The sequence below is a fragment of the Phodopus roborovskii genome, unplaced genomic scaffold (genome assembly GCF_943737965.1).
Source record: "Phodopus roborovskii unplaced genomic scaffold, PHOROB, whole genome shotgun sequence".
Lineage (NCBI taxonomy): Eukaryota > Metazoa > Chordata > Mammalia > Rodentia > Cricetidae > Phodopus > Phodopus roborovskii.
This window is the reverse complement of record NW_026125295.1, coordinates 14,347,286-14,369,501: the sequence shown is the minus strand read 5'-3', so window position 1 is coordinate 14,369,501 and position 22,216 is coordinate 14,347,286. Positions and strand designations below refer to the sequence as shown.

General features: G+C 52.5%; 3 protein-coding genes across 4 annotated transcripts; all 3 read left to right on the top strand.

Moving 5' to 3' along the window:
• Positions 1-86: 86 nt before the first annotated feature.
• Positions 87-8,698, top strand: Rassf1 (Ras association domain family member 1). 2 transcript variants are annotated; one of them, XM_051204996.1, is made up of 6 exons: positions 87-489; positions 2,356-2,462; positions 5,486-5,590; positions 5,753-6,050; positions 6,172-6,287; positions 7,852-8,698. In XM_051204996.1, the coding sequence occupies exons 1-6, from the start codon at positions 240-242 to the stop codon at positions 7,996-7,998; spliced, it is 1,023 nt and encodes a 340-aa protein (XP_051060953.1). In that variant the 5' UTR covers positions 87-239; the 3' UTR covers positions 7,999-8,698. The 2 variants fall into 2 exon arrangements, with proteins under 2 accessions (XP_051060953.1, XP_051060960.1); XM_051205003.1 differs by lacking the exons at positions 87-489; positions 2,356-2,462 and adding an exon at positions 2,855-3,175.
• Positions 8,699-9,782: 1,084 nt separating this feature from the next.
• On the top strand, positions 9,783-12,618 carry Tusc2 (tumor suppressor 2, mitochondrial calcium regulator). Its single transcript, XM_051205041.1, has 3 exons — positions 9,783-10,067; positions 11,088-11,208; positions 11,355-12,618. The coding sequence occupies exons 1-3, from the start codon at positions 9,922-9,924 to the stop codon at positions 11,418-11,420; spliced, it is 333 nt and encodes a 110-aa protein (XP_051060998.1). The 5' UTR covers positions 9,783-9,921; the 3' UTR covers positions 11,421-12,618.
• Positions 12,619-14,549: 1,931 nt separating this feature from the next.
• Hyal2 (hyaluronidase 2) lies at positions 14,550-19,294 on the top strand. Its single transcript, XM_051204902.1, has 5 exons — positions 14,550-14,598; positions 15,569-15,819; positions 16,658-17,624; positions 18,022-18,111; positions 18,583-19,294. Exons 3-5 carry the CDS (start codon positions 16,704-16,706, stop codon positions 18,991-18,993), a joined length of 1,422 nt encoding a protein of 473 aa, XP_051060859.1. The 5' UTR covers positions 14,550-14,598; positions 15,569-15,819; positions 16,658-16,703; the 3' UTR covers positions 18,994-19,294.
• Positions 19,295-22,216: the final 2,922 nt, after the last annotated feature.

Genomic DNA, 22,216 nt, shown 5'->3' with positions numbered 1-22,216 from the left:
GGAAGCTGGGGTGAGAACTGGAAGGAGAGCCTGGGAAGAGGTGCTTTGAAAGCTCCCCCCCCCGTGCCCCGCCCCGCCCACAAATGCACACTGTGGTCTCTCGTCGGTTTCCATTGCGTTCTCCTCCGCTCTTTCCCGCCGCCCTGCCTTGATCCTGGGGGCGGTGCCGAAGTGGCGGCCCCGCCCTGCGGCCTCGCCCGCTAGCGCCCAGTCCGCTGGAGCCCCGGCCTGACCGGGCCATGTCGGCAGAGCCAGAGCTCATTGAATTACGGGAGCTGACACCGTCCGGGCGCATCGGTCCTGGCCGTACCCGGCTGGAGCGTGCCAACGCTCTGCGCATCGCGCCGTGCACAACGCGCAATCCGTCACAGCAGCACGGCCCGGGGCGCGGCCACCGCTTCCAGCCTGCCGGTCCCGCCACGCACACGTGGTGCGACCTCTGTGGAGACTTCATCTGGGGCGTCGTGCGCAAGGGCCTACAGTGCGCGCGTGAGTAGCGGCCCCACACAGCCAGCGATCACGGAAGGGAGGTCAAAGGCAGGAGCACCATGGCTGTGGGTCAAGTCGCAGAGGGGTCAGCAGTGACGATCCTGCAGACCAGGTCCTGTTACCTTGCCCCATCAGGGAGCGTGTTTAAAAAAAAAAAATGGTTTATCACTTGTCACACTTCATCCGTGGCTGGTGGGCACAGGATGCCAGAAAATAACAAGATGGTTTGAAGTTTGTCTTAAAAAACGCCAGGGCCCTTGAAAAGTCCCTGTGCCTATATGCCGAGGTCCTCTTCCCAATGACTGACTCTCTGTGTTCCCCTCAGATTCTTGGGTGACTTCGCCCACATATGACGGGGGCCAGAAAAAATTAGAACCTTGGTTGGGCTCCGTGTAAGTAGGAATCTTGTTGAGTCTTTAGTCAAGATTTGTTTTGAGTCAGGGATCCAGAAGCTAAAGCATGGAATACAAGCACACTCACAGTGGTCCTTCTGACCTGGGGATTACCAGCAAACAGAAGTTACTCACCCAGGATACTTTGACCCTCCCATCTCATGTCTAGATCTTCCCTTAAGACTTGTTGAGTCCATTGTTGAAAGTAGACCTTGGGCACTGAGGGCATTGTTGATTTCATTTGTTTTTGTTGTTTTGAGACAGGGGCTCAGTATGCAGCCCTGGCTAACCTGCAACTCTCTATTCAGACCAAGGTGTAACAGAGATCCACCTGCCTCTGCTTCCCAAATTCTGATGTGTAGGTGGAGCTGAGAATCAGGCTTTGAGCCATATAGGAACAAAAGGGTGGTACTGTAGGCCTGTGCATGCCTAGAGCTCGCTCATTCATTCACACACGAGTGTCACAGATTCAGCTAGGGAAAGAACAGTAACTTGTGACAGAATACCACGGACTGAGATACTGCAACATTTTCAAAGAAAAAGAAAGTTGCTCTGGTGGTGAGAAACCAGGCAGTTTACATGTTTGACGAGAGCTTGATAAGGGAATCAAAGATGTGTAGGGTTTTGGTTTGGTTCAAATAACTGGATGGCTTTTGCTGAGATAGGAACCCAAGGGTGAGTTGAAGTAGAAGGAAAGTGAAATGTTGGCCATGTACATCTGAAATCTGTATTAGACATTAAAGTGAAGGCACTACATGTAGGGTTTTTCTAAAGAGGCAAATCAGTTCCACCTTGGATCTGGATCAGGTGAGTGTAGACAGAGCTGGGACAGTACCCAGGGGTGAGAAACGTCAGCGATTAGTCCTGGGAGTTGAGACAGGACTAATGAAGGGGCTAGCAAGGAGCTGCAGAGAAGGGAGAAGAAAACCTGGCCAGTGGGAGCTGTCCCTGGGAGTCAAAGGGAGCAAGCCACAAATGTTCAGGCTATAACAATCCTGCTAATGCGTACAGAAGGCAAAACATTAGCTGTGTGCTTTGGGGCTGGGCACATGTCTGTAATCCTGGCATTGGAGCAGTTGAGTCAGGAGGATCGTCCATTTCAAGGTTACCATCTGAGGTTAACCTAAACTACATGAGACCCTTTCTCCAAAAACAAAGTAGGCTTGTGTAAACATGTGAAGAGGCAGATGACAAAGAGAGGAAGTCGAAAGTTAAACGCTTTTGTTTTCAAGTTAATGACAAAGTGGAGTATTAGCCTGCGGTAGGCAAACAAAAGTGTTGAGCAGGATTAGATCTCTAACCGCCTGAAGCCTTCCAGCCAGTTCCCAAAGGTGCTTCTAGAATCTGTTTAGCAGTGGGCAGTAACCGAGCTTGAGAAAAAGCCACTCAAGCCCAAATCTGTCTGGCAGAGGATCCCTCTGTCTGTGGGTCACTTCGCTGAGCTCCTCCGCCTCACGGTCAGCCCTTTCTGCAGACTGCAAGTTCACCTGCCATTACCGTTGTCGTGCGCTCGTCTGCCTGGACTGCTGCGGGCCCCGAGACCTGGGCTGGGATCCCGCACTGGAAAGGGACACGAACGTGGTGAGCTCGGGGTCGGGGGAGTATGGGCAGGGAGGGGACCTGGGGCTCGTCAGCCCTCAGCGGAGGTGTTGGGCGCCGCACACAATGAGCATCCCAGTGATCGATTTCCCGGCTTCAGAGAGTCTAGTTCTGCTTGTAGGTTTGTCAGGAGCTGACTCCACGCAAAAACTGCGGCCCACAAGCCACTGGCCGCGAAGACGCGGCCTGGCACGCTGCACGCGCGCTTTTCACACCCCGCTTCCGGCCCTGAGGCAACGGCGGTGCACATGCGCGCACGCCCTGACGCCTCCCTCTGGGGGTGTGGCCTGAGAGGCGGGGCCAAGTTGAGATGCCTGAGCGATGAGGTCATTCCTCGGGTTGTAGCGTTGTGTCCCCGCCCCTCGCCCCCCCCATAACCCCCGCACTAGGTTTTGGTTGTCTACGTTTCAGTCCTAACGGTTGCCGCGCGTCGCAGGCCTCTGCGCAAGCGCGTACTGACACGCTCACACGCACGCACTCACGCACGCGCCCGGGGCGGTGGTTGGAGGCTCGGCACGCAGTGGACCAGGGATCGGGCGGGTAAGGCGATGGGCGAGGCTGAGACACCTTCCTTCGAAATGACCTGGAGCAGCACGACGAGCAGTGGCTACTGCAGCCAGGAGGACTCGGACTCGGAGCTCGAGCAGTACTTCACGGCGCGGACCTCGCTGGTCCGCAGGCCGCGCCGGGACCAGGTGGGAGCCGGGGCGGAGTGGGCTGCGCCCGCGGGAGAGGGGCGGCCGCTGGGATCCCGCCCCTCTCCGCTAAGTTGCGGCGTGGAGAGTTAGCGGATGGGCAGCCTCCCCGCCTCTCCGTGAGCCTCCCGGCGGGTCCACACGAAAACTGGCCCGGGAAATGTGTGTGGGGCTCGGCTCCGGGTAGAAGAAGCCGGGCTCCAGCGCGCCGATGCTGAACTGAGTACCCAGGCTTTCCTGGCTTGCGGTCACAGACCGGTTGAGCCAGGGCAAGCAGCTCTGAAGCTTGGGTGGACCACAGGCGGGCGTTATTCACCCATGACTAAAGCCAGCCTCAGCCCAAACCGGCGTCTTGATTTCGCATTTGGGCGCTCCTACTCCCTCCCTGAGGGAAATAAGGAAGTGCAGGAGGAGTCCGCCCTGGAAGTGAGAAGTAAGTTCGGGAGGGGACTCTGTCCCTTCTATTTTCAGTCTTGGATCAGACAGAAAAGTCCCCAGCCATTGCTGGCCAATTCTGACACCAGATGCTGGGACATAGACAATTTTCCGGTCATCCTTCCAGGGTGAAACTTTGGAAGGGGGGTCGGGGGACATGGTAAGATGGTCTTTGCCTTGGACTTTAAGTATTAGGAGCGGGAAGGCTAACTGTGAAGTGTGGTGCCAGGGCAGCTGAACCTGTCTAGAGTCCCCTACATGTGCCACATATCAGAGACTTTCCTGGGACTATTGTGGTTGTGACCACCACACTCAGATAACTTATTATTGAGCCCCAATACCTCAAAAGAGCACAGAGGCTGGCCCATCAGGAAAGTGAGCTGGAAACCGAAAGTTAGTAAACTTAGCAACATCGAAGTAGAATGCCTTATTTGAGCAAAAAAAATTGAAGTTGTCTGTGGTGGTATGGGTGAGATTTGATACAATTTTCCTTATCATGGGCTGCTATTTGACTGACACCCAAAAAACTTTAGTCTAGACTGTAGATTCATTGTGGGCCCCTGGGACTGTCTTCATGCCATGCAGCCTGAGTCGCCATCTATGGTAAGAAGGTGGGAAAAAACATAAGGTACTAGCCAGTTGAAAGGTATATAAAGAAAAGAATTGTTGAAAAGCAGCTGGTTTGTAGCAAGCTCATCTGGAGGGTACTTAGCTAGCTTGCATGATGGCCTGGCTTCCATCCACAGCACCATTAATGAACTAAAATGAGTAAATAGATAAATAAATGGAAGCTGAGGAATAAGTAAAGTAAAATCATGAGGGCTGGGTATATAGTTCAGGGGTTGAGCACTTGCCCAGCATGTGTGAGGCTGTGGGTTGGATCCCCAGCTGAGGCCTTAGGAGACACTGCTGGAACAAGGCATTGGTCAGTGCGACCTTTCTCATATCAACAGGAAGTAAGACTGAGGCAGTAAGGCCAAGTGAGTTTGGTAGAAGAAAATCAATTCCGAGTCCTGACTGTTCTGACCCACTCCACCCAGCAAAAAATCCAGTCCCTGGAGAGCTAAAGGTTTCAGGCTGAGTTTCCAGACAGCAAAGGGAAGAGCAGCCTACCTGCTTGGTACTGGTAGGATGATGGCCTCTGCCAGAAAGTTGCCTACACATCTCTGGCAGATTGGAACCTGGCTTGAAGCTGCCTTTTGTGTAACTTGAGTCATGGGTAAATGGTATGTGACAGTGATTTCTTCCCTATATGAGATGTGAGGCTGGCCCCAAGAAACCCACTAAGGCATATTACTTTTATGGATGAAGATTCCCTTTCCCCTCCTGGCTACTGATGTGTATCTGCTCCCATGCATCTGCCCCTGCAGTGGGTCGTGTTCTGTGCTGGTACAAAGTGGGAGAGTGGTCTGCCTTCTCCAGAATAAACTCTGACCCAGCTGGTGTTCTGGGGTCAGTTATGCAGTTGAGGTATGGGGTGGTACTGGGGATGGAAGGGCCTTTCACATGCTAGACAAGTACTCTATCCCTTCTATCCCCAAGAAGTGTTGTTACTTTAATAGTCCTTCATGTTTTCCTGGCCCCTTGCCATGTGCCTTTATTTGTCTTTGTTTGTGTAATGCTGTTAGGGGTCATAACTGGTGCTGAGGTGACCCCACCCACCCTCCGCCCCCACCCTGCCCCAGACAGCAGAAAGCCAAATGATTCTTTCTTTGCTGTCTCCATCTGTAACATGCAAAACTGGAAGCAGTGATGAAATCAGGATGTATGGGTTTGGTGACAGGACCAAAATCAAGATCCAAGGGATGTTCTGTTTCCTCCAAAAAAGTCTTACACTTTTCAAGGGCCCTGTACCCATGCTGGCCTGTCTTTTAGGACGAGCCTGTACAGCGGGAGATACCTGACCTTTCTCAGGCTGAGACTGAGCAGAAGATCAAGGATTACAATGGCCAGATCAACAGCAACCTCTTCATGAGCCTGGTGAGTTGACTGCTCAGGCTAGGAGTGTGGGGAGGAGCAGAACCCAGCTTTGTGCCAAATGGCCAGACTTGGTTGGCCCAGCACCAGGTCGACGCAACCCTAGCCTCTTCCATCTCCAATAGAATTCTGTCATGGTTGATTTTTTCTTTCTCTCTTTTTTAGAATAAGGATGGCTCCTACACAGGCTTCATCAAGGTTCAGCTGAAACTGGTACGTCCTGTCTCAGTGCCTTCCAGCAAGAAGCCGCCTTCTTTACAGGATGCCCGGCGGGGCACAGGGCGGAGCACAGCTGTGAGGCGCCGCACCTCCTTTTACTTGCCCAAGGATGCTATTAAGCACTTGCATGTTCTGTCACGAACACGGGCACGTGAGGTCATTGAGGCCCTGCTGCGCAAGTTCATGGTAGTGGATGATCCTCGCAAGTTTGCACTCTTTGAACGGACCGAGCGTCATGGCCAAGGTAGGTTTCCTATCCCAGTTCTCCCTGTATGAGAGTATATATCGAATAGCTGTGTTTCCAGGGGCTGGAGCATCTGAGCCTGTTTATAATTCTTCATCCTTTTCCCCTTCCTGACCTCCAGTGTACTTCCGGAAACTGTCAGATGATGAGCAGCCCTTGAAACTACGGCTTCTTGCAGGGCCTAGTGAGAAGGCCCTGAGCTTTGTCCTGAAAGAAAATGACTCTGGGGAGGTGAATGTGAGTACATAGTCTTTCTTGTTTTCTCATCTCTACACAAAGCTGGTATGATGTAGCTACTAGTGAGGGTTTCAGGAGAAACTGGGCTAGAGAACAAGCCTGTGCAACCTCTCCAAGAATATACAGGTCCTGAAATGAAAGAATAGGCCTCCAGGACACTCAGGCCAAGGTCTAGAGCCTGCGTTCCAAGAAACTAGGAAGAATCATGCTTGCAACCGAGGGCCTTGGGAGGCTGAGACTGGAGGCTTGCTAGGAGTTTGGGTCAGGCTGGGCCACAAAAGCAAGCTAAGAATTGCCCTACAGCTTTGTTGTGTCCTGGTGTGGAGACTCCTCCAAAAATTGAAGGATTTGATTGACAAGTCCAGAGCTACACAGGTATGGGCTTAGAGATGGCTCAGCAGTTAAGAGTGCTTGCCGCTTTTCCAGAGAACCCCAGTTCTATTTGAAGCACCCATGTTAGGTGACCAACTTTCTCCTACAGCTCCAGTTCCAAAGGATTTGACTTCCTCTTCTGGCTTCAGAGGATAGCTGTGCTTATGAGTATATAACCCCACACAGACTCACACATATGCAAAATTAAACCAATGGGGCTGGAAAGATGGTTCAGTGTGTGAGTACTTATTGATCACACAGAGGACCCAGTTTAGGTTCTTAGCATCCACATAGAGGTTTACTGATGTCCATAATTCTATACTATGCACACAGTGCACATATATGCTTCTGTGTGTGCATGTGTGTATGCATGTCTCCACATAAGTCAGAAGGTGTTGGCTCCCCTGGAACTGGAGTTAAGATGATTGAAAGTCACCATGTGGGTGGTGGGAATTGAACCCAGGTCTTCTGCAAGAGGAAGCAGTGCTCTTAACCACTGAATCATCTCTCTAGCGCCTAAAAACAAATCTTAAAGAAAAAAGCTTCACAGGTATAACCAGAAAACAGGAAGACCTACTTTCAAGCATTAAGACTTTTTACCTTCTAGAACTGGTGGCATAGGCCTATAATCTCATCTACTTGGGTACCTAAAGCCAGAAGCTTACCTGGAGTTCAAGACCAGGCTAAGCTACATACATAGCAAGATCCTATCTCAAAAAAAAAAAAAAAAAAAAAAAAACACACACACTCTTACTAGCAAGGCCTAGTGACACAGGCCTGTAATCTCAACTACTTGGGCTTCTGAAGCAGGAGGATCACAAGTTCAAAGCCTTCCTGGGATACAGAGTAACCTAAAGGCCAGTCTGAGTTAACTTAGTGAGACGCTCTCTCAAAAAATAAAAATAAAAAAATACTTCAATGGTAAATGTGTTTAGCATAGATGCCCTTGGTTCATGTCTTAGTTAAGATTTCTATTGCTATGATGAAGCAGCACGGCCAAAAGCAAGTTGGGAAGGAAAGGGTTTATTTGGCTTACACTTGCACATCATAGTCCATCATTGAAAGAAGTCAGGACAGGAACTCTCAGGAAGCCCAGCCCTAAGTTGTGTGACCATGAAGCACTAGTCTCTGAAGAGTTCTGCCACCTTAGCCATTTCTTGCTGTAACCCATATCTCCTCTGCCCCTTTGCAGTGGGATGCCTTCAGCATGCCTGAGCTGCACAATTTCCTACGCATCCTGCAGCGGGAAGAAGAGGAACACCTCCGACAGATCCTGCAGAAGTATTCTCGTTGCCGCCAGAAGATCCAGGAAGCCTTGCACGCCTGCCCTCTGGGGTGACCTTTTGTATCCCTGGGTGGCAGGAGGGAAATAGGCAATGCAAAGGGCGTGCCGTGTGAGTGTGACCTGGCCCATGAGGCCTGAGGAATGAGTGTGTGTGGAGGTCCTCCTCTACTAGGGACTGAGCCCAGAGAAGAGTGAAGGAGCTGGCCCTCTACCAGTGGATGTAGCGGGGCATGGCTTTGCATCCCTCCACCCCGTATATACTGGGTCATCTTTCATCAGGGTCTCAGCTGTGAAAATCTTCGAGACTCTAGAAAGAGAACAAGGTTATGTTAGCAGGGGTGAGGGCCCTTATCTATGGAGAAAGATAACTTTGGATCATGATTAAGTCTCAGGATAGCCCAATCAGAACCAAGGATAACTGCTCAGAGTAATACAGATGAAAGGTAGAGTCTGTGTTTCCCTCTTACAGTGCCTTATGACTATACACATACCCTGAGGTCAGGGAAGGCTGGCAAGTCTAGCTACAGTCAATGCCTGAGCGCCACCTCTAAGGAAGATGTTGCTGGATGAGACCCACATCTTGTTTGCCAAAGCCAGAGTCTCCCTCAGATATTTTGATCGGAGTGTATGAATGTATGAAATGCTTTTGTGGCCTCAACTGAATGCCTCCTGTGGGGAAGGGAATGGGAGTGTGACAGTCCTCATCAGGGCCTGAGGCCTGAGAGAATTGGCTGAATAAAGATTTAAGAAGTTTTCTGGTTTTGGACTCTGTAGATATGGACCCACAGTCAAGGTAGCAACTAATGAGATTGCCAACAGTGCATCCTTTCCAAGGTCTCAGTGGGACCAAGAAGTTTAGGAGATGTATGCCTATGGATACTGTTGTCTCTCAACACTCTTGGGGCCTAGGTCATGGTAGAGACAAGAATAAGCTACAGAGCATATGGAAACTATTCTCTCACAGACTGCCTCAAAGAAACTAACATAACCCCTTTACCAAATCAGTACTCATGGGTACAGCCACATTCCACATGCTACAGGTAACAATTCTTGTTTTCCTGAGGTATGTTATCTGGTGAATTTACAACATTTAATTTAACCTCAAATGTAATAAGAAATTTGACCAGGCCAGGAGGAGGCACAAACCTTTAGTCCCAGCACTTAGGAGGCAGAGGCAGGTGAGTCTCTGAGTTCCAGGAGACCAGGGCTGAGAGAAAACACTGTCTGTGGAAAAATGGGGGGGGGGGGGGGAATTTGACCAAAAAGTTTAGATATTTGGCCCCCTGCATAGTTGCTCCCTCCTTTAATCCCAGCACTTAGGAAGCAGAGGCAGGTAGACATGAATTTGAGGCCAGCCTGTTATACATAGCAAGTTTCAGGCAAGCAAAGGTGATATATTGAGTCCTTGTCTCAAGAAAACAAAAGAATATATTTAGCAAGTTCCATAATTTCTTTATGAGCAAAGTTGACAATTGCAAAAACACAGTTGTGAAAACAAGCTAAATGTATCCTAGCCTGAGGCAGGCCTAAGGTCCCTTTGGGGGTGGCGGGGTGACCTAATTAAGTATTGCCACTGAATGTTGGGCTTCAGGGACCTTAGGACAATCATACCCCGCCCGATCTTAGAGTCTATAACAACAACACATTACCTCCGCTTTTCAGGGAGGGAGCTGTCCCAGCTGACCCTTGGGACCCATAGCCTTCTGGGACCTGGAGGCAGTGCATCCTGGGTGGTTCAGCCTCTGTGGGTGCCCCCATTGGTTGTAGTCTACAGATTGACGAGGTCTTTAGCCACTCAGAGGAGGCAGCGTGCAGGGCGTACGGAAGCGGAAGTGAGGTTTCCGTGGAGACAGCAGAGCCTGCGGAAGGCGGCGGCGGCGGCACCTGCGAGTGGAGGCTGGGGCAGGGCATGGTCGCGCCCGCCGCACTGTGAGAGCGGAGCGGCCGCCGGGTCCGCCATGCGCCGGCGGCGCTGACATGGGCGCCAGCGGCTCCAAAGCTCGGGGCCTCTGGCCCTTTGCCTCCGCCACGGGGGGCGGCGGCCCTGAGGCAGCAGGCGCTGAGCAATCTTTGGTGCGATCTCGAGCCCGAGCGGTGCCCCCCTTCGTTTTCACGCGCCGCGGGTAAGGGCATGGGTATCTTATCTGCTTGGGGAGGACATCCGGGAACGAGGAACGCCCCCCTCCCAACATTTGAATCAGGACGACTGTCACATTGTGGATCCCCATCAGAGCAAGGGTAGGGGAAAAACCAAGTGGCATTCAGCGCCTGACTGTCCATAATGTCTTTTTAGAGAAGAGTTGACTGAGGCTTGGCCCTTGGGTAGAAGCTCCCCCATAATCCTGCAAAGAGTCTCTGAGAGTCTTAAGATCTTGGTTTCATCCAACTCAGCCTGCAAACTAAAGACATTTATGTACCTCCTATTCTCGTAAGCTTTAGAAGAATCTAAGGGGAATGACCTTCTGTTGAGGTGCCTTGCCCTCCCCACAGTGAGGTTGGACCTCTGAAAGTAGTGTCTGTTAAAGCAGAGCTAGGCCTCTGTCGAGGGTGAGACCGCCGAGAAAAAGGCCTTCGCCCAGTTGGTTCTCTAGAGCTGCAGCACTAACCCTCTTTTTCCCCAGGGACTCACACAAACTGGCCTGGACCCAGGGAGCTCCACTCCCCGTGATGAGATTTGACAGTAAATACCAAAAAGACCCAACCAACAGAGTCAATTAGGCTGTACCAACCACTGGGGAATGGGTGGCAGTGCGGCCTTCCTGGCTCAGACCAGCAGCGCCTTTAGAAGTGAGACCAGTATGCCCAGGTCACTACCCCACCTGTTTAGAAGGGCCTGCTACTGGAATAGTTACCCTTGTGGAACAGACCAGTGATGAGAACTGGCTTCGGTTGCCTGGACAGTGTGCTCTGAAGTGACCTGGTAGCATGACAGTTTAGCGTGACAGTAACAGTGGCCTTGCAGCACTCACTACTTCCTCCAGTGACTCCAAGCACCAGCAAGAGTTCTTGAGGCGCACTGTTCTTCCACTAGGATTAAGAGTTGTGCCTCTTTGTTTGGGGTTCAGCACGCTTGCCTGTGGTCTGTGGCATTTGCCAGGACCAGGTGTGAGGCTCTAACCTAGCCTGTGCCCTTCCCTACATAGCTCCATGTTCTATGACGAAGATGGGGATCTGGCTCACGAGTTCTACGAGGAGACAATCGTCACCAAGAATGGACAGAAGCGAGCCAAGCTGAGGCGGGTACATAAGAATCTGATTCCTCAGGTGAGGGGCTGGGTAGTGGTCATAATCGACATCAGTATGTCAACAGATGCAGATAGGGTTTCCTGGGGGAGGAGCTGGGGATAACAGGAAAGCTCCTAGCGCAGAGGCCCTGAGCCGATCTTTACTAGCCTCTGTTTCTGTGGCAGGGCATCGTGAAGCTGGATCCCCCTCGAATCCACGTGGATTTCCCTGTGATCCTCTATGAAGTGTGAGCCTGTGATATGGCAGACACAAGCACCCACTGCCCCAGCAAGAAACTCCCAGGCTCAAGGTGTAGCTTCCATTCAGGAGTCCAGGCTGGTGCCTCAACCCTGAATAAACTAAACTCCGTTGGCCCAGAACCTTCCGTTGTAAAAGGGGCAGTCCCTCAGTGTTAACTGGTATTGGCTGGTCTCAACAATAAGTGGTTGGTGGCTGGTGAGGGCTAATGGCAGAACTACCAGCCCATTCCCCCAGCCACTTCTGCAAGAAGCATGGCAGGACACATGCTGGTCAGGAATGCCTGGTTCCTCCTTACTTGCCTGACCTGCTTTCTTCCAAGCTTGCCTAGGGCCCAGCCCTCCTAGAAGCCACAGCACTTTACAAGCAGAGTCTGCCTTCTTCCAGCCCCTGGGCTGTAGGGGCTGCACCCAAGTGGGAACTCTCTTCCCTCACTTCCCTCACCCCTACCTAGTCAGAGCATTTCAGCCGTTTGCTACCTCGATTCCTCCTGTATTGGATAGAGACTGGGGATAGTGCCAGCCACATTCTTCCTGCCTGCCTGCCACTTGTTCCCACTCTAAGATGGACAGTTGACTGGCTGTTAAATCCGAATGGGGAGCGGTGTGGGAGGCTCCTGCTTTCACCCAGGGCTGGACTGATCTCTCTGATTTCAACTACCCTCCTCCCAAGTCTAGAGGGTGCAGGCCGGGGTCAGGACAGGCTATGGATGCCTGTGCCTGTGGGGGCTCGCCCCACACCACATATTCTGTCGAACCTCCCTTGTCTTTGTACAGTCCCACCCATCCTCGGGCTGTGGGGGAGGGGCTGCCCATCCCCCAGTGGTAAGTGACTCACCAGGGCTGGTGCCAGTAGCTATGAGGAGTTCATCACCCTTTCTCCTACAGTATCTTTACCCCTTCAGGGTCAGTTAAGGGAAAGTACTGGAGCTCCTTGGTAAGGGTCAAAAGAAGGGGAAAAAAAATACATAAAAGGAGTAATTAAAATGTGAAGGTTTGTAAATAGTCTAGACTATGATAATGTTGGGACAGAGTCTGATTTCTATATAGAGATGGCTTTAAAATTTTTTTCCTTATTTGTGGACGCTCTGGGCTTCTAGAGTGTGGAAAATGGCTTGGGGAGGGTGGTCCCCAGCACAGGAAGACTGTTGTGTTATTTGTTCAATTTCAATAAAATTATTTGTAGACCCTGCACTGAGAGTGGCTTCCAGAGAGGCTTTGACACTCAATTTCTAGACTACCACTGGAGCTGATCAGGTAAACCTCTGGCCCTTAACTCTGCCAGGTTGGCAAGCCCCTCTAAGAGCCAGTGATAAGTCTGATAAGTCTAAACACTGCCTGTAGCAATACCAGCCATGGCCAACAGGTGGCTGTGTTCACACACCATCTCCAGCCCTGGGAGCCTCTCACCTGTCTTAATATGGAGTGAGGGCTTGAAAGCTTCTGGAGATTCTCCTTGATGCCTTACCTGAGGGGTGAGTGTGACCACATAATTATGGGATAGTTCTGGTCCCAACAGCACCATATTATCTCAAGTGAGGTTACAGCTTAAGCCCAATGAACCTCAAAGTGCCATCTATAGTTGAACAGCAACCAGATACTTCCCACCATGCCCTTGGCCTCCTCCCAGACTCTGGAGTCCACACTCACCTGACTCTTCCCAGCTAACCAGCAGACAGATGAGCTCAGGCCTCAGCTGTAAGGCTGTGTGCGCAGTTCTTCCTCAGCTCTCTGCCTACGTCTCTCAGGGTATGAGCAGGTCCTCTGCTAGGCATAGCCTTTGGCCATAAGCTCAAGAATTTCCAATTAGGAAGGAGGAATTCATCAACCCAGGGTCAGAGCAGTTGGCCTTTGAGTTGCCCAAGGGCCAGAACTTGTAGGATCACCCTGTGTGGCCTAGACTTGCAGTTCTGTAGACTGACTTCCGTCTCCTGTTCAGGGGCCAGGGCTCCCCATATCTATCAGACAATACCCTATCTCCCACCACCATCCCCCCTGGGGGAACTCCCTGTTCTGGACATGCCTACCTGACCCCAAAGCTATAAACAATAGAGGTGTCAGGGCACTGTTTCCCCACTCCATCCTCCCCACTCCATCCGGCTGGGCTGTGCTCACTTCCTTCCTGCTGGCTGCCTAAGGAAGTGTCCCTGCCCTGGACAGTCTGGCCTGGCCTTTGTTTTCCCAGGGGTCCCCACCCTTGGAGCTTCCTAGACTTTTGTCCCTTATGAAGCCAACACAGTGGTTCAGGGATGCTCCTAGGTAGGACCACAGCCTAGGCTAGACTCCTAGCTCCCATACAGCTTTTTATTAGCAGAGGGACTCCCTAGCATTGGGGACGTGAGCCACTTGGGTTCTGAAGGGTGGTTGGTTCAGGGTGATTTGAAAGTTGACAAATTTGTCTGTACCTCCAGGGAGGTCAGATGGGACCCTGCTAGTCTTCGGGGTCTCTGCTGTGAACTCCTGTTCCCACAGGGACGCACATACACTCATGTGAAGAAGCCCCTTTATCCCACAGACCCTCCTAGCCTCCACCCACTCCCTTATCACACAGGCACAGGCGTCAACTCATTGTCACATTGTCTGCTTCGACACACTTCAGATACGTCCGCTCTCAATGGGAAAAAATTGACTCCGTTACTGGAAGACCCCACCCCACCCAAGTTTCCCCCTCTTTCCCCCTCGTGGGAGAGACGGTTTCCTTCTTTGGCACCTACTCTCCGGGACTATTAGCTAAACAACCCAGCAAACAGTGTGACTCCCATGAATACTGCCACTGGGCCCCCTCACTACTGGATTTGATGACTCAAACGTCAAGGAGATGAGAGCCTGACCCTAGGCCCATATTCCTCCTGTCACTTGACGAAACCCCCGGGGCCAGATCCTACTCAGGGGAAGGGTGCAAAGAGCAGCCAGCCAGCAAGGGAAACGGGATCGAGGGACTCTCCTCCCCACCCACCCACCGCTGTTCCTGTCCCTTTCCGCCCAGAGGGGCAGCAGGAAGTGAGGAGGAAGGGCAGGGATAGGAGGCAGGAATGGGTGGGAGGGGAGGGGGTTTATCTAATCCCCAGCAGGCTGCCCACTGGGCAGCAGCTGGTACCAGTAGCCTGGCTGGAGAAGCACACCTCAGGAAGAAGGGAGGCCGCCGACCTATTGGGCCGACGGACCCACACAGGTGAGGCCAGAGAAACCACATAAAGCTGGTGGGCGCTGCCTTAGATGCTGCTGCGGGGCTCCCTAGCGTTCAGACATGCGGGCGGTGAGGGGCTGGCGGTGAGGGGCTGGCGGCTAGATGCGGGCTTTCGGAGAGCTGAGTCGTGCAGTGGGGAGCAGATCTAAGAGGCGATGGAACAGTTCTAAACCTACTCCCTGCCAGACGGGGTTTGCAACGGCAGGAGGGCTCAGGATACGGACTAGAGGCGCTGGGTAGCCGCTGCAGCCTACTTTCCACAAAGTCTGGCCCGAAACTTCTGCGAATTGCACTTTATTTGGAGTTGAGTGCGCGTCCCCCTACGGACAGCCGTCCCACCTCCACCTCGTCGCAGAGAATCCAGGGGATTGGCCTCCCCTAGTGTGGATCCGGAGGAAGCGGGTAGACCACGTTCCTCTTAGGCCAGGCTGAACTCTAGCCCCTCGGGCGGCTCAGCGACGTACCCCTGGTTACCAGGACGCCCGCGGCGTCTGCTTCGCCAGGGGAGGGCTCGGAGGCCTTACCAGGCCCCCTCCTCTAGACAGGCCAGGGGCGGGGCTTCCCTCTGACCGCAAACGGGGATCCCAGAAGGCGGTCATCAATGTCCCAAGAGGCTCCGGATCCGCTCAGATCAAAATCTCTGATACCATACAAAGGGCCCACACTGCTAGAGCCCACATTCAGGCATGTGGGACTGGGTCCGCACCTACCCCCAGCCAAGGCCTCGGTCATAAGTTTTTATTCCACAAGCCACCACCACTCCCCTCCGCGCCCGCCCGCCCCATCTAGTGTTCTATCCCTTTAAGGGGCCGGCTGCAAAGAGTGGATTGTTCCACTGGCGGCAGACTGTGGGGGTACTAGCTCAGGCTGGTTAGCTCTCGCGGCCGAGACTGTAGCGGGAATCCCGGTTCCAAGAGGTATTAGATCCCAGAGAGATGCCTATGTTCCTCTACAGAAGATCTGGTGGTCCTCGAACTCGAAACGCAGCACCGGAAGAAAGGAAGGCGAACACACCCTCCCCGCGAGACCGCAAATCCTGCCCTCGGCCCACCTCCGAGGCGAGATTCTTAAAGGGCCCGCGGGCCTCGGGGCGGAGCCAGCAGAGGCTCGCGCTCGGGCCGTGCTTGGGCGAAGGGCCGGAGCAGGCTTGGCTGGTACCAGGATGGCGGCGGCCCTGGCGTGGGTCCCGGTGGCGCCTGGTGCGAGGTGAGGGCGGGCGTTACACGCCTGGTGACTCTCTCCGTGTGAGCTGGGCTCTGAATCTCCAGGGGCGCCTTCCTAAATGACCCAGGAGCCCCACCCCCACCCGGGTGAACTCTGGCCCCACGTGCGGGTCGGGGGCGGGGTCCCGCACAAAGACCAGGAGGAATACCCTCCACTCGGGACCCCTGATGCTAGGAGGTGAGGGTTAGGGCGGTGGCGAGGGCTCGCACAGATTCTCCGTGGCTGTGGTGGGAAGGGCAGGTCGGCCGGTGCGAAGCCCGCTGCCCCTTTGTCCCCGGGGCGCCTACTCCAAGCCAAGGAGGACAGTGTCGGCGCCCGAGATGAAGTCTGACAGCCAAACGCCTCTGCTTGGAGCATGTTGCACAGATACCAGTTTCTCTGTGGTGTCCGTAACAGCTTCTCAGCTTCTACATGCATTGTGCCCAAATGCTGTCCCTTCTGTGAATCAAGAGTTCTTGGCTGGGGGGGGGGGTAGGGTGGAGCTTGGGTTGGGGGTGTTCTAAAACCATGTACTGTATAGTATATAGGCATGTAAGTGACTCTGGCCATGAGTCTGTAGCGTAATTCGACCCGTTTTCAGAAGAGACACAGATTTAAAGGAGATTCTTGGCCAGCCACAGGCAGTTCCAGAAAGAACTCTGTGGTTTTGGTAGAGTCTCTAAAGTCTCTCGCCTACCCTTCAGTATCCTGCTCTTTCAAACCTCTTACAACCTTGGCAGTATGTGCACCGGCGTATGGCTTTTGGGAGTGTAGGTGGGCTTGAGGTGCACATCTCTGGAATTCTCTAGACTGATTTGTTCTCTCCCCCCACTTCCTTCAGTTCCTGAGCTGCTACCAGGCAGGTGACACTTCCTGTAGCCCCCAGCATGCGGGCAGGACTGGGTCCCATCATCACACTGGCCTTAGTGCTGGAGGTAGCATGGGCCGTGGAACTTAAGCCCACAGTGCCACCCATCTTTACTGGCCGACCCTTTGTGGTAGCATGGAATGTGCCCACACAAGAATGTGCCCCACGCCACAAAGTGCCACTGGACCTTAGGGCCTTTGATGTGGAGGCCTCACCCAATGAGGGTTTTGTCAACCAGAATATCACCACCTTCTACTATGACCGTCTGGGCCTGTATCCACGTTTCGATGCAGCCGGGGTGTCTGTGCATGGTGGTGTGCCTCAGAACGGTAGCCTCTGTGCACACCTGCCCATGCTGAAGGAATCTGTGGAGCACTACATTCACACCCAGGAGCCCGGGGGGCTGGCCGTCATTGACTGGGAGGAATGGAGGCCTGTGTGGGTGAGAAACTGGCAGGAGAAGGACGTGTACCGACAGTCTTCACGCCAGCTGGTGGCCAGTCGGCACCCTGACTGGCCGTCAGACCGAATAGTGAAACAGGCACAATATGAGTTTGAGTTTGCTGCTCGGCAGTTCATGTTGAACACACTACGCTATGTCAAGGCGGTCAGACCTCAGCACCTCTGGGGCTTCTACCTCTTTCCTGACTGCTATAATCATGATTACGTACAGAACTGGGAGAGCTACACAGGCCGCTGTCCTGATGTGGAAGTGGCTCGCAACGACCAGCTGGCCTGGCTCTGGGCCGAGAGTACCGCTCTCTTTCCCTCTGTGTACCTGGACGAGACACTGGCTTCCTCCACACACAGCCGCAACTTTGTCAGTTTCCGTGTTCGGGAGGCCCTTCGTGTGGCTCACACCCACCATGCAAACCATGCCCTCCCCGTGTATGTCTTCACGCGCCCCACATACACCCGAGGACTCACAGGACTTAGTCAGGTATGTGTTCCGGAGCCTTGCCTTCTTCCTTCCTCTAGGAACCCTGCATGCTTGGGTTATCAGGGACCAAAAGAGCTATAGTTTACTGCCTGTCCCATGTCTCGTAACCTTTGGAAGGGTGATGTCATCCCCTTTTTGTAGATAAGCCGAGGCCATGAAAAGGGCACACAGTTAGAGCCAATCATCCCGACTCAGGAGGCAGAGCGTGTGCTGTGTCCTTGGTTCTGTGGGCTCGTGGGTGCTCTTGGCTTTGGAGACAGAAGTCCAGAGTGGGGGTGGAAATGGATGTAAACAGACAGCAGAGCAGCCCTGCCTGGAGGCAGCAGGTTAGAACAGGTGTGCTCCTCGCCTCCCGTCTGGTGTCAGTCTTCCTCAGCTGTCACCCCTTCCCACACAGATGGACCTCATCTCTACCATCGGGGAGAGTGCAGCCCTGGGCTCGGCTGGTGTCATTTTCTGGGGCGACTCAGTGTATGCTTCGAGTATGGTAAGAGAGACCTCCCCAGCCAGCCATACCTGGGAGTACTGTACACGTCTTTCCAGCCTCGCCTGGCTGAGTCTAGCTTGTCTGTCTTCTTAGCAGGGAGGCTTTGTCCCTGAACCCAACAGAGAAGGGCACCCCCACCCTGTTCCCAGGAAGAGGAAATGCTGTCCCGATCAGCTGGAGTGCCCACCCTTCCTCATGCGCACAGCTGGGCCCCAGTCCGTCTCCACCCTTCGCCCTAGGGACAGGACTGCAAAGGCTCGGGGACTGTGTATATGATTTGTACATACGTACACAGATAAGTGTGCCAAGGATGAGGTTTCAGTAGAGCACTTGCCTAGTCTAGGATTCCAACTCCGCCACCACCAAAAGAAAGAGGCGCTCTCACCATAGTGTAGATGGTTTCTATCAGGGCTTTGGGCTGACTATGCTAACATTGGATGCTCACCTGTTAATCTTGGCCTCTTCCTCCAGGAGACCTGCCAGTACCTCAAGAATTACCTAACACAGTGGCTGGTCCCCTACGTAGTCAATGTGTCCTGGGCCACCCAATACTGCAGTTGGACCCAGTGCAATGGCCATGGGCGCTGTGTGCGCCGCAACCCCAGCGCCAATACCTTCCTGCACCTCAGTGCCAGCAGCTTCCGCCTAGTGCCTGGCCGTACACCTAATGAACCCCAGCTGCGACCCGAGGGGAAGCTCAGCGATGCCGACCTCAACTACCTTCAGACACACTTTCGCTGCCAATGCTACTTGGGCTGGGGTGGCGAGCAATGCCAGTGGGACCGTAAGCGGGCAGCCGGAAGTGCCAGTAGAGCCTGGGCTGGGCCCCACCTCATCAGCCTGCCGGCTTTGGTAGCTATGGCCCTCACCTGGACCTTATAAGGGGGCCTCACCACCTGGGATATCAGTCCAGCTGGCCTCTGGCACAAGGATCTGGGCGTGAGGAGCCTGTTGGGGGTAGACAAATGAATCTGGCGTGGGCAGAGCCTCCGGGATGCCTAGGAGGCATCCATACCAGCTGTCACCCCCCTGTTCTAAGGGGGAGAGAAAAATCCCCTGAGAAGCCCCTTGTCTTGGCGGAGAAGGAGAGTATAGTTAGGCCAGGGAAGGCCTGACTCTACTCCCCTGCTCCGGGATAGTTTATAATTTTGGGGTCTCTTTTGTAAATTAAATATAAAACAACTACTGTGCTTGGTTTCTGCTTCCGGGCTACAAGGGAGCCCAGGGTTATCCGTGAGGTTAAGCTCAGCTCTGACTCCACTGGGGCCTAGGGAGGCAGAGTTGTCCACTCAGCAGTTGGGCTGGGGCAGGACCCAAGTAAGATTCTCACTCTAAGGCTAATTCCACTTTATCTTGACTGGAGTGGGCTTGGGCCCACCATTGTGTGACTGGTATGTATCTGCCACCTTTCCCAATGTCCCAGACTGGGCCAACGCCAGCTTTTTTACCTCAGCCACTCTTGGAAAAAGGGGAAGTGTGCTTAATCTTCCCGGATGTTCCTACAAACAAGGGCATTTCTGCTCCCTGCTCCCAGTGGCAGCGGATTCCTGTCACATGCCCCTCTCGACATCTGAGTCACAGCCTTCTCTTGGGTCTGGGAGGGAAGCTGGCAGATGATTAGTGCTAGTCCCTGTCACTATGCAGGTGCAAAATGGAGCTGTTGGGAATGACCTGGGAAGAAAGGTCATCCTCAAAGGGCAGCTTTGGAGCCAGATTCATGAATGTGTGTGTGTGTGTGTATGCATGTGCGTGCTCAGTGATAGAGCATTTGCCTAGCATATATGATCACCAGAATGTATCCCGACCATGGGACTAATGGAAGTTCCAGAAGAGAGAAATATCAGTTAGGGTAGTTGGAGCAACTCTTGAGCTGCTTTATTAGGCCTGCCTCTAACAGGTGTTACCTACATCATTCTTCCCTCACACTCCCCAGAGTGTCAGTGATGACTCACCCTTTCAGCCCTGTCCTCAAGAAACTTAGTGGTTCTACAAGTGTTCCATGATTAGTTTGCACTAGGTCCTGAGTTCACTCATAACAAAGTGAGGGACCCAGCAACTGTGCTGAGATATGAAAGGGATGCAGAGGAACCAGATGATGATTTTTGTCATCCCTGTAACTTGTGAGGCAGAGGCAGGAAGATCAGGGATTCAAGCCCAGCCTTGGCTAGGAGGCCAGCCTGAATTATATGGGTATAGCTCTCATGAATTTATATGTATGTAAATGGATTTAGCTCATATAATTCAGGTATATCTCTTAAAAGAGGAGCCTGCTGATGGCATATGCCTTTAATCTCAGCATTTGGGAGGCAGAGGCAGTGGGTGTCTAGGAGTTTGAGGCCAGCCTGGTCTACAGAGTGAGTTCCAGAACAGCTGGAACTGTTTCGAAGGAAAATCCTGTCTCAAAAAACAAAAACAAAATGAATTGTGAGATAAAAGTCTCACTTTGCAGCCCTGGCTAGCTTAGTGCTCACTATGTAGATGAGGCTGGTCTTGAATTCACAGAGATCTACCCACCTCTACCTCCCATGCACTGGGATTACAGGCATGTGCCACCACACCAGACTTAATAATTTTAAAATCTGAAGAAGAGGAAAAATAATAGAATTCAACAAAGCAGGGCAAAGATCAATATGCACATATACTTTTTAAGCAAGCAGTGAGTTCCAGGACAGTCAGGCCTACAGAGAGAAACCATCTCAAAACAAAACTGTGTGTGTGTGTGTATACACACACACACATATATTAGAAAGTGACAAGATTCATGAGCCCCCTTCGTGTGTGTGTGTGTGTGTGTGTGTGTGTGTGCACATATATTAGAAAGTGACAAGATTCATGAGCCCCCTCTCCAAAACTGTAGAGCAGCACTTCCTACAAGTTAGCAAGCTGTTATAAGGAAACAGCTTTGTGTATGGGTCCCTGTGCTAGGGTGGACCTTTTGGTAATGTCGCTGCCTTTGAGTCACCCATGCTGCTTCTGTAAGTAGGCCCTCATGTTCCTTCTGTCATGTAACCAAAACAAACAAACAAACAAACAATGCTAGACTTGGACAGAATCATCTCTTTGGCCCTGCTGTCAGGACCCTATCTGGGATGAATAGAAGTGTCCACATTTCCTTAGAAAAAGTCAAACCACACCGGAGATAACCAGACTGCCATGAGGGGTAGGGGAAGGGTCAGGGTAGGAAGAGGGACACCAAGCCCCTATGGTAGCCTTACTGTGAATGCCAATGCCAATGGCCACCAAGGAAGAGGTCCGGCGGTTCAGGACCAGCTGCCGGCCCAGAAAGCATTTCACCCTGGGCAGGGCCTTGTCCTCTCCTCCCTTACTTTCCCAACCCTTGCAGGCAAGCCTGGGCCTGAGCACCCAGCAGATCTCAGTAACCAGCCTATGACTCAGTGAACTAGTGAAACTACAAATGCATGAGCACATAATTGGATTACTCGTGCGTGTACTCACTAATAGACCCCTGCCCACTCCCATGGCCATGCAAATACAGGATCTCTCACACGTGGTCCCAGGCACTGAGTCTCCACACGTGTATGTATAAACCCCTGTGAGTTTGGGCAGTAGCCCAGGTACCACCTAGAGCTTCATTTACAAAGACACAATCACTGACACATTAAAGGGTGATGACACATCTCAACTTCATGAACACACCACCTCCCATAGAGAGGGAGGTTACCCATTAGGCAAGGCAGGTAGACAGGGCTTAGAGCCACCATACTTCTAAGAATCCACAAAAATGTTTTGCTTGGCTTGTGTACATATGTGTGTGTTATATGTATGCGTGGTGTAAAGGCAATTTGGACTGTATTTCACTATTGCTCTTCATTGTTTTATTTTTTTTAATCAGCATTTTACACTTATTTGTACTTACATGAGAGCATGTGCATGCCATGGTGTTTGGGAAGCAGTCAGAAGACACCACTTGTCACGGTGGTATGGAGAAAGTACTCTATAAGCACATAGCCCTCAGGGACCATGCATTTACTTGTCCAGTTATGTCTGGACACAGTAATTCTACCAAGTGTGTCCCAGGGATTGAACTCAGGTCATCAGGCTTGGCTACAGGAGTTTCAACTGGCTGAGCCATCACACTAGGTCT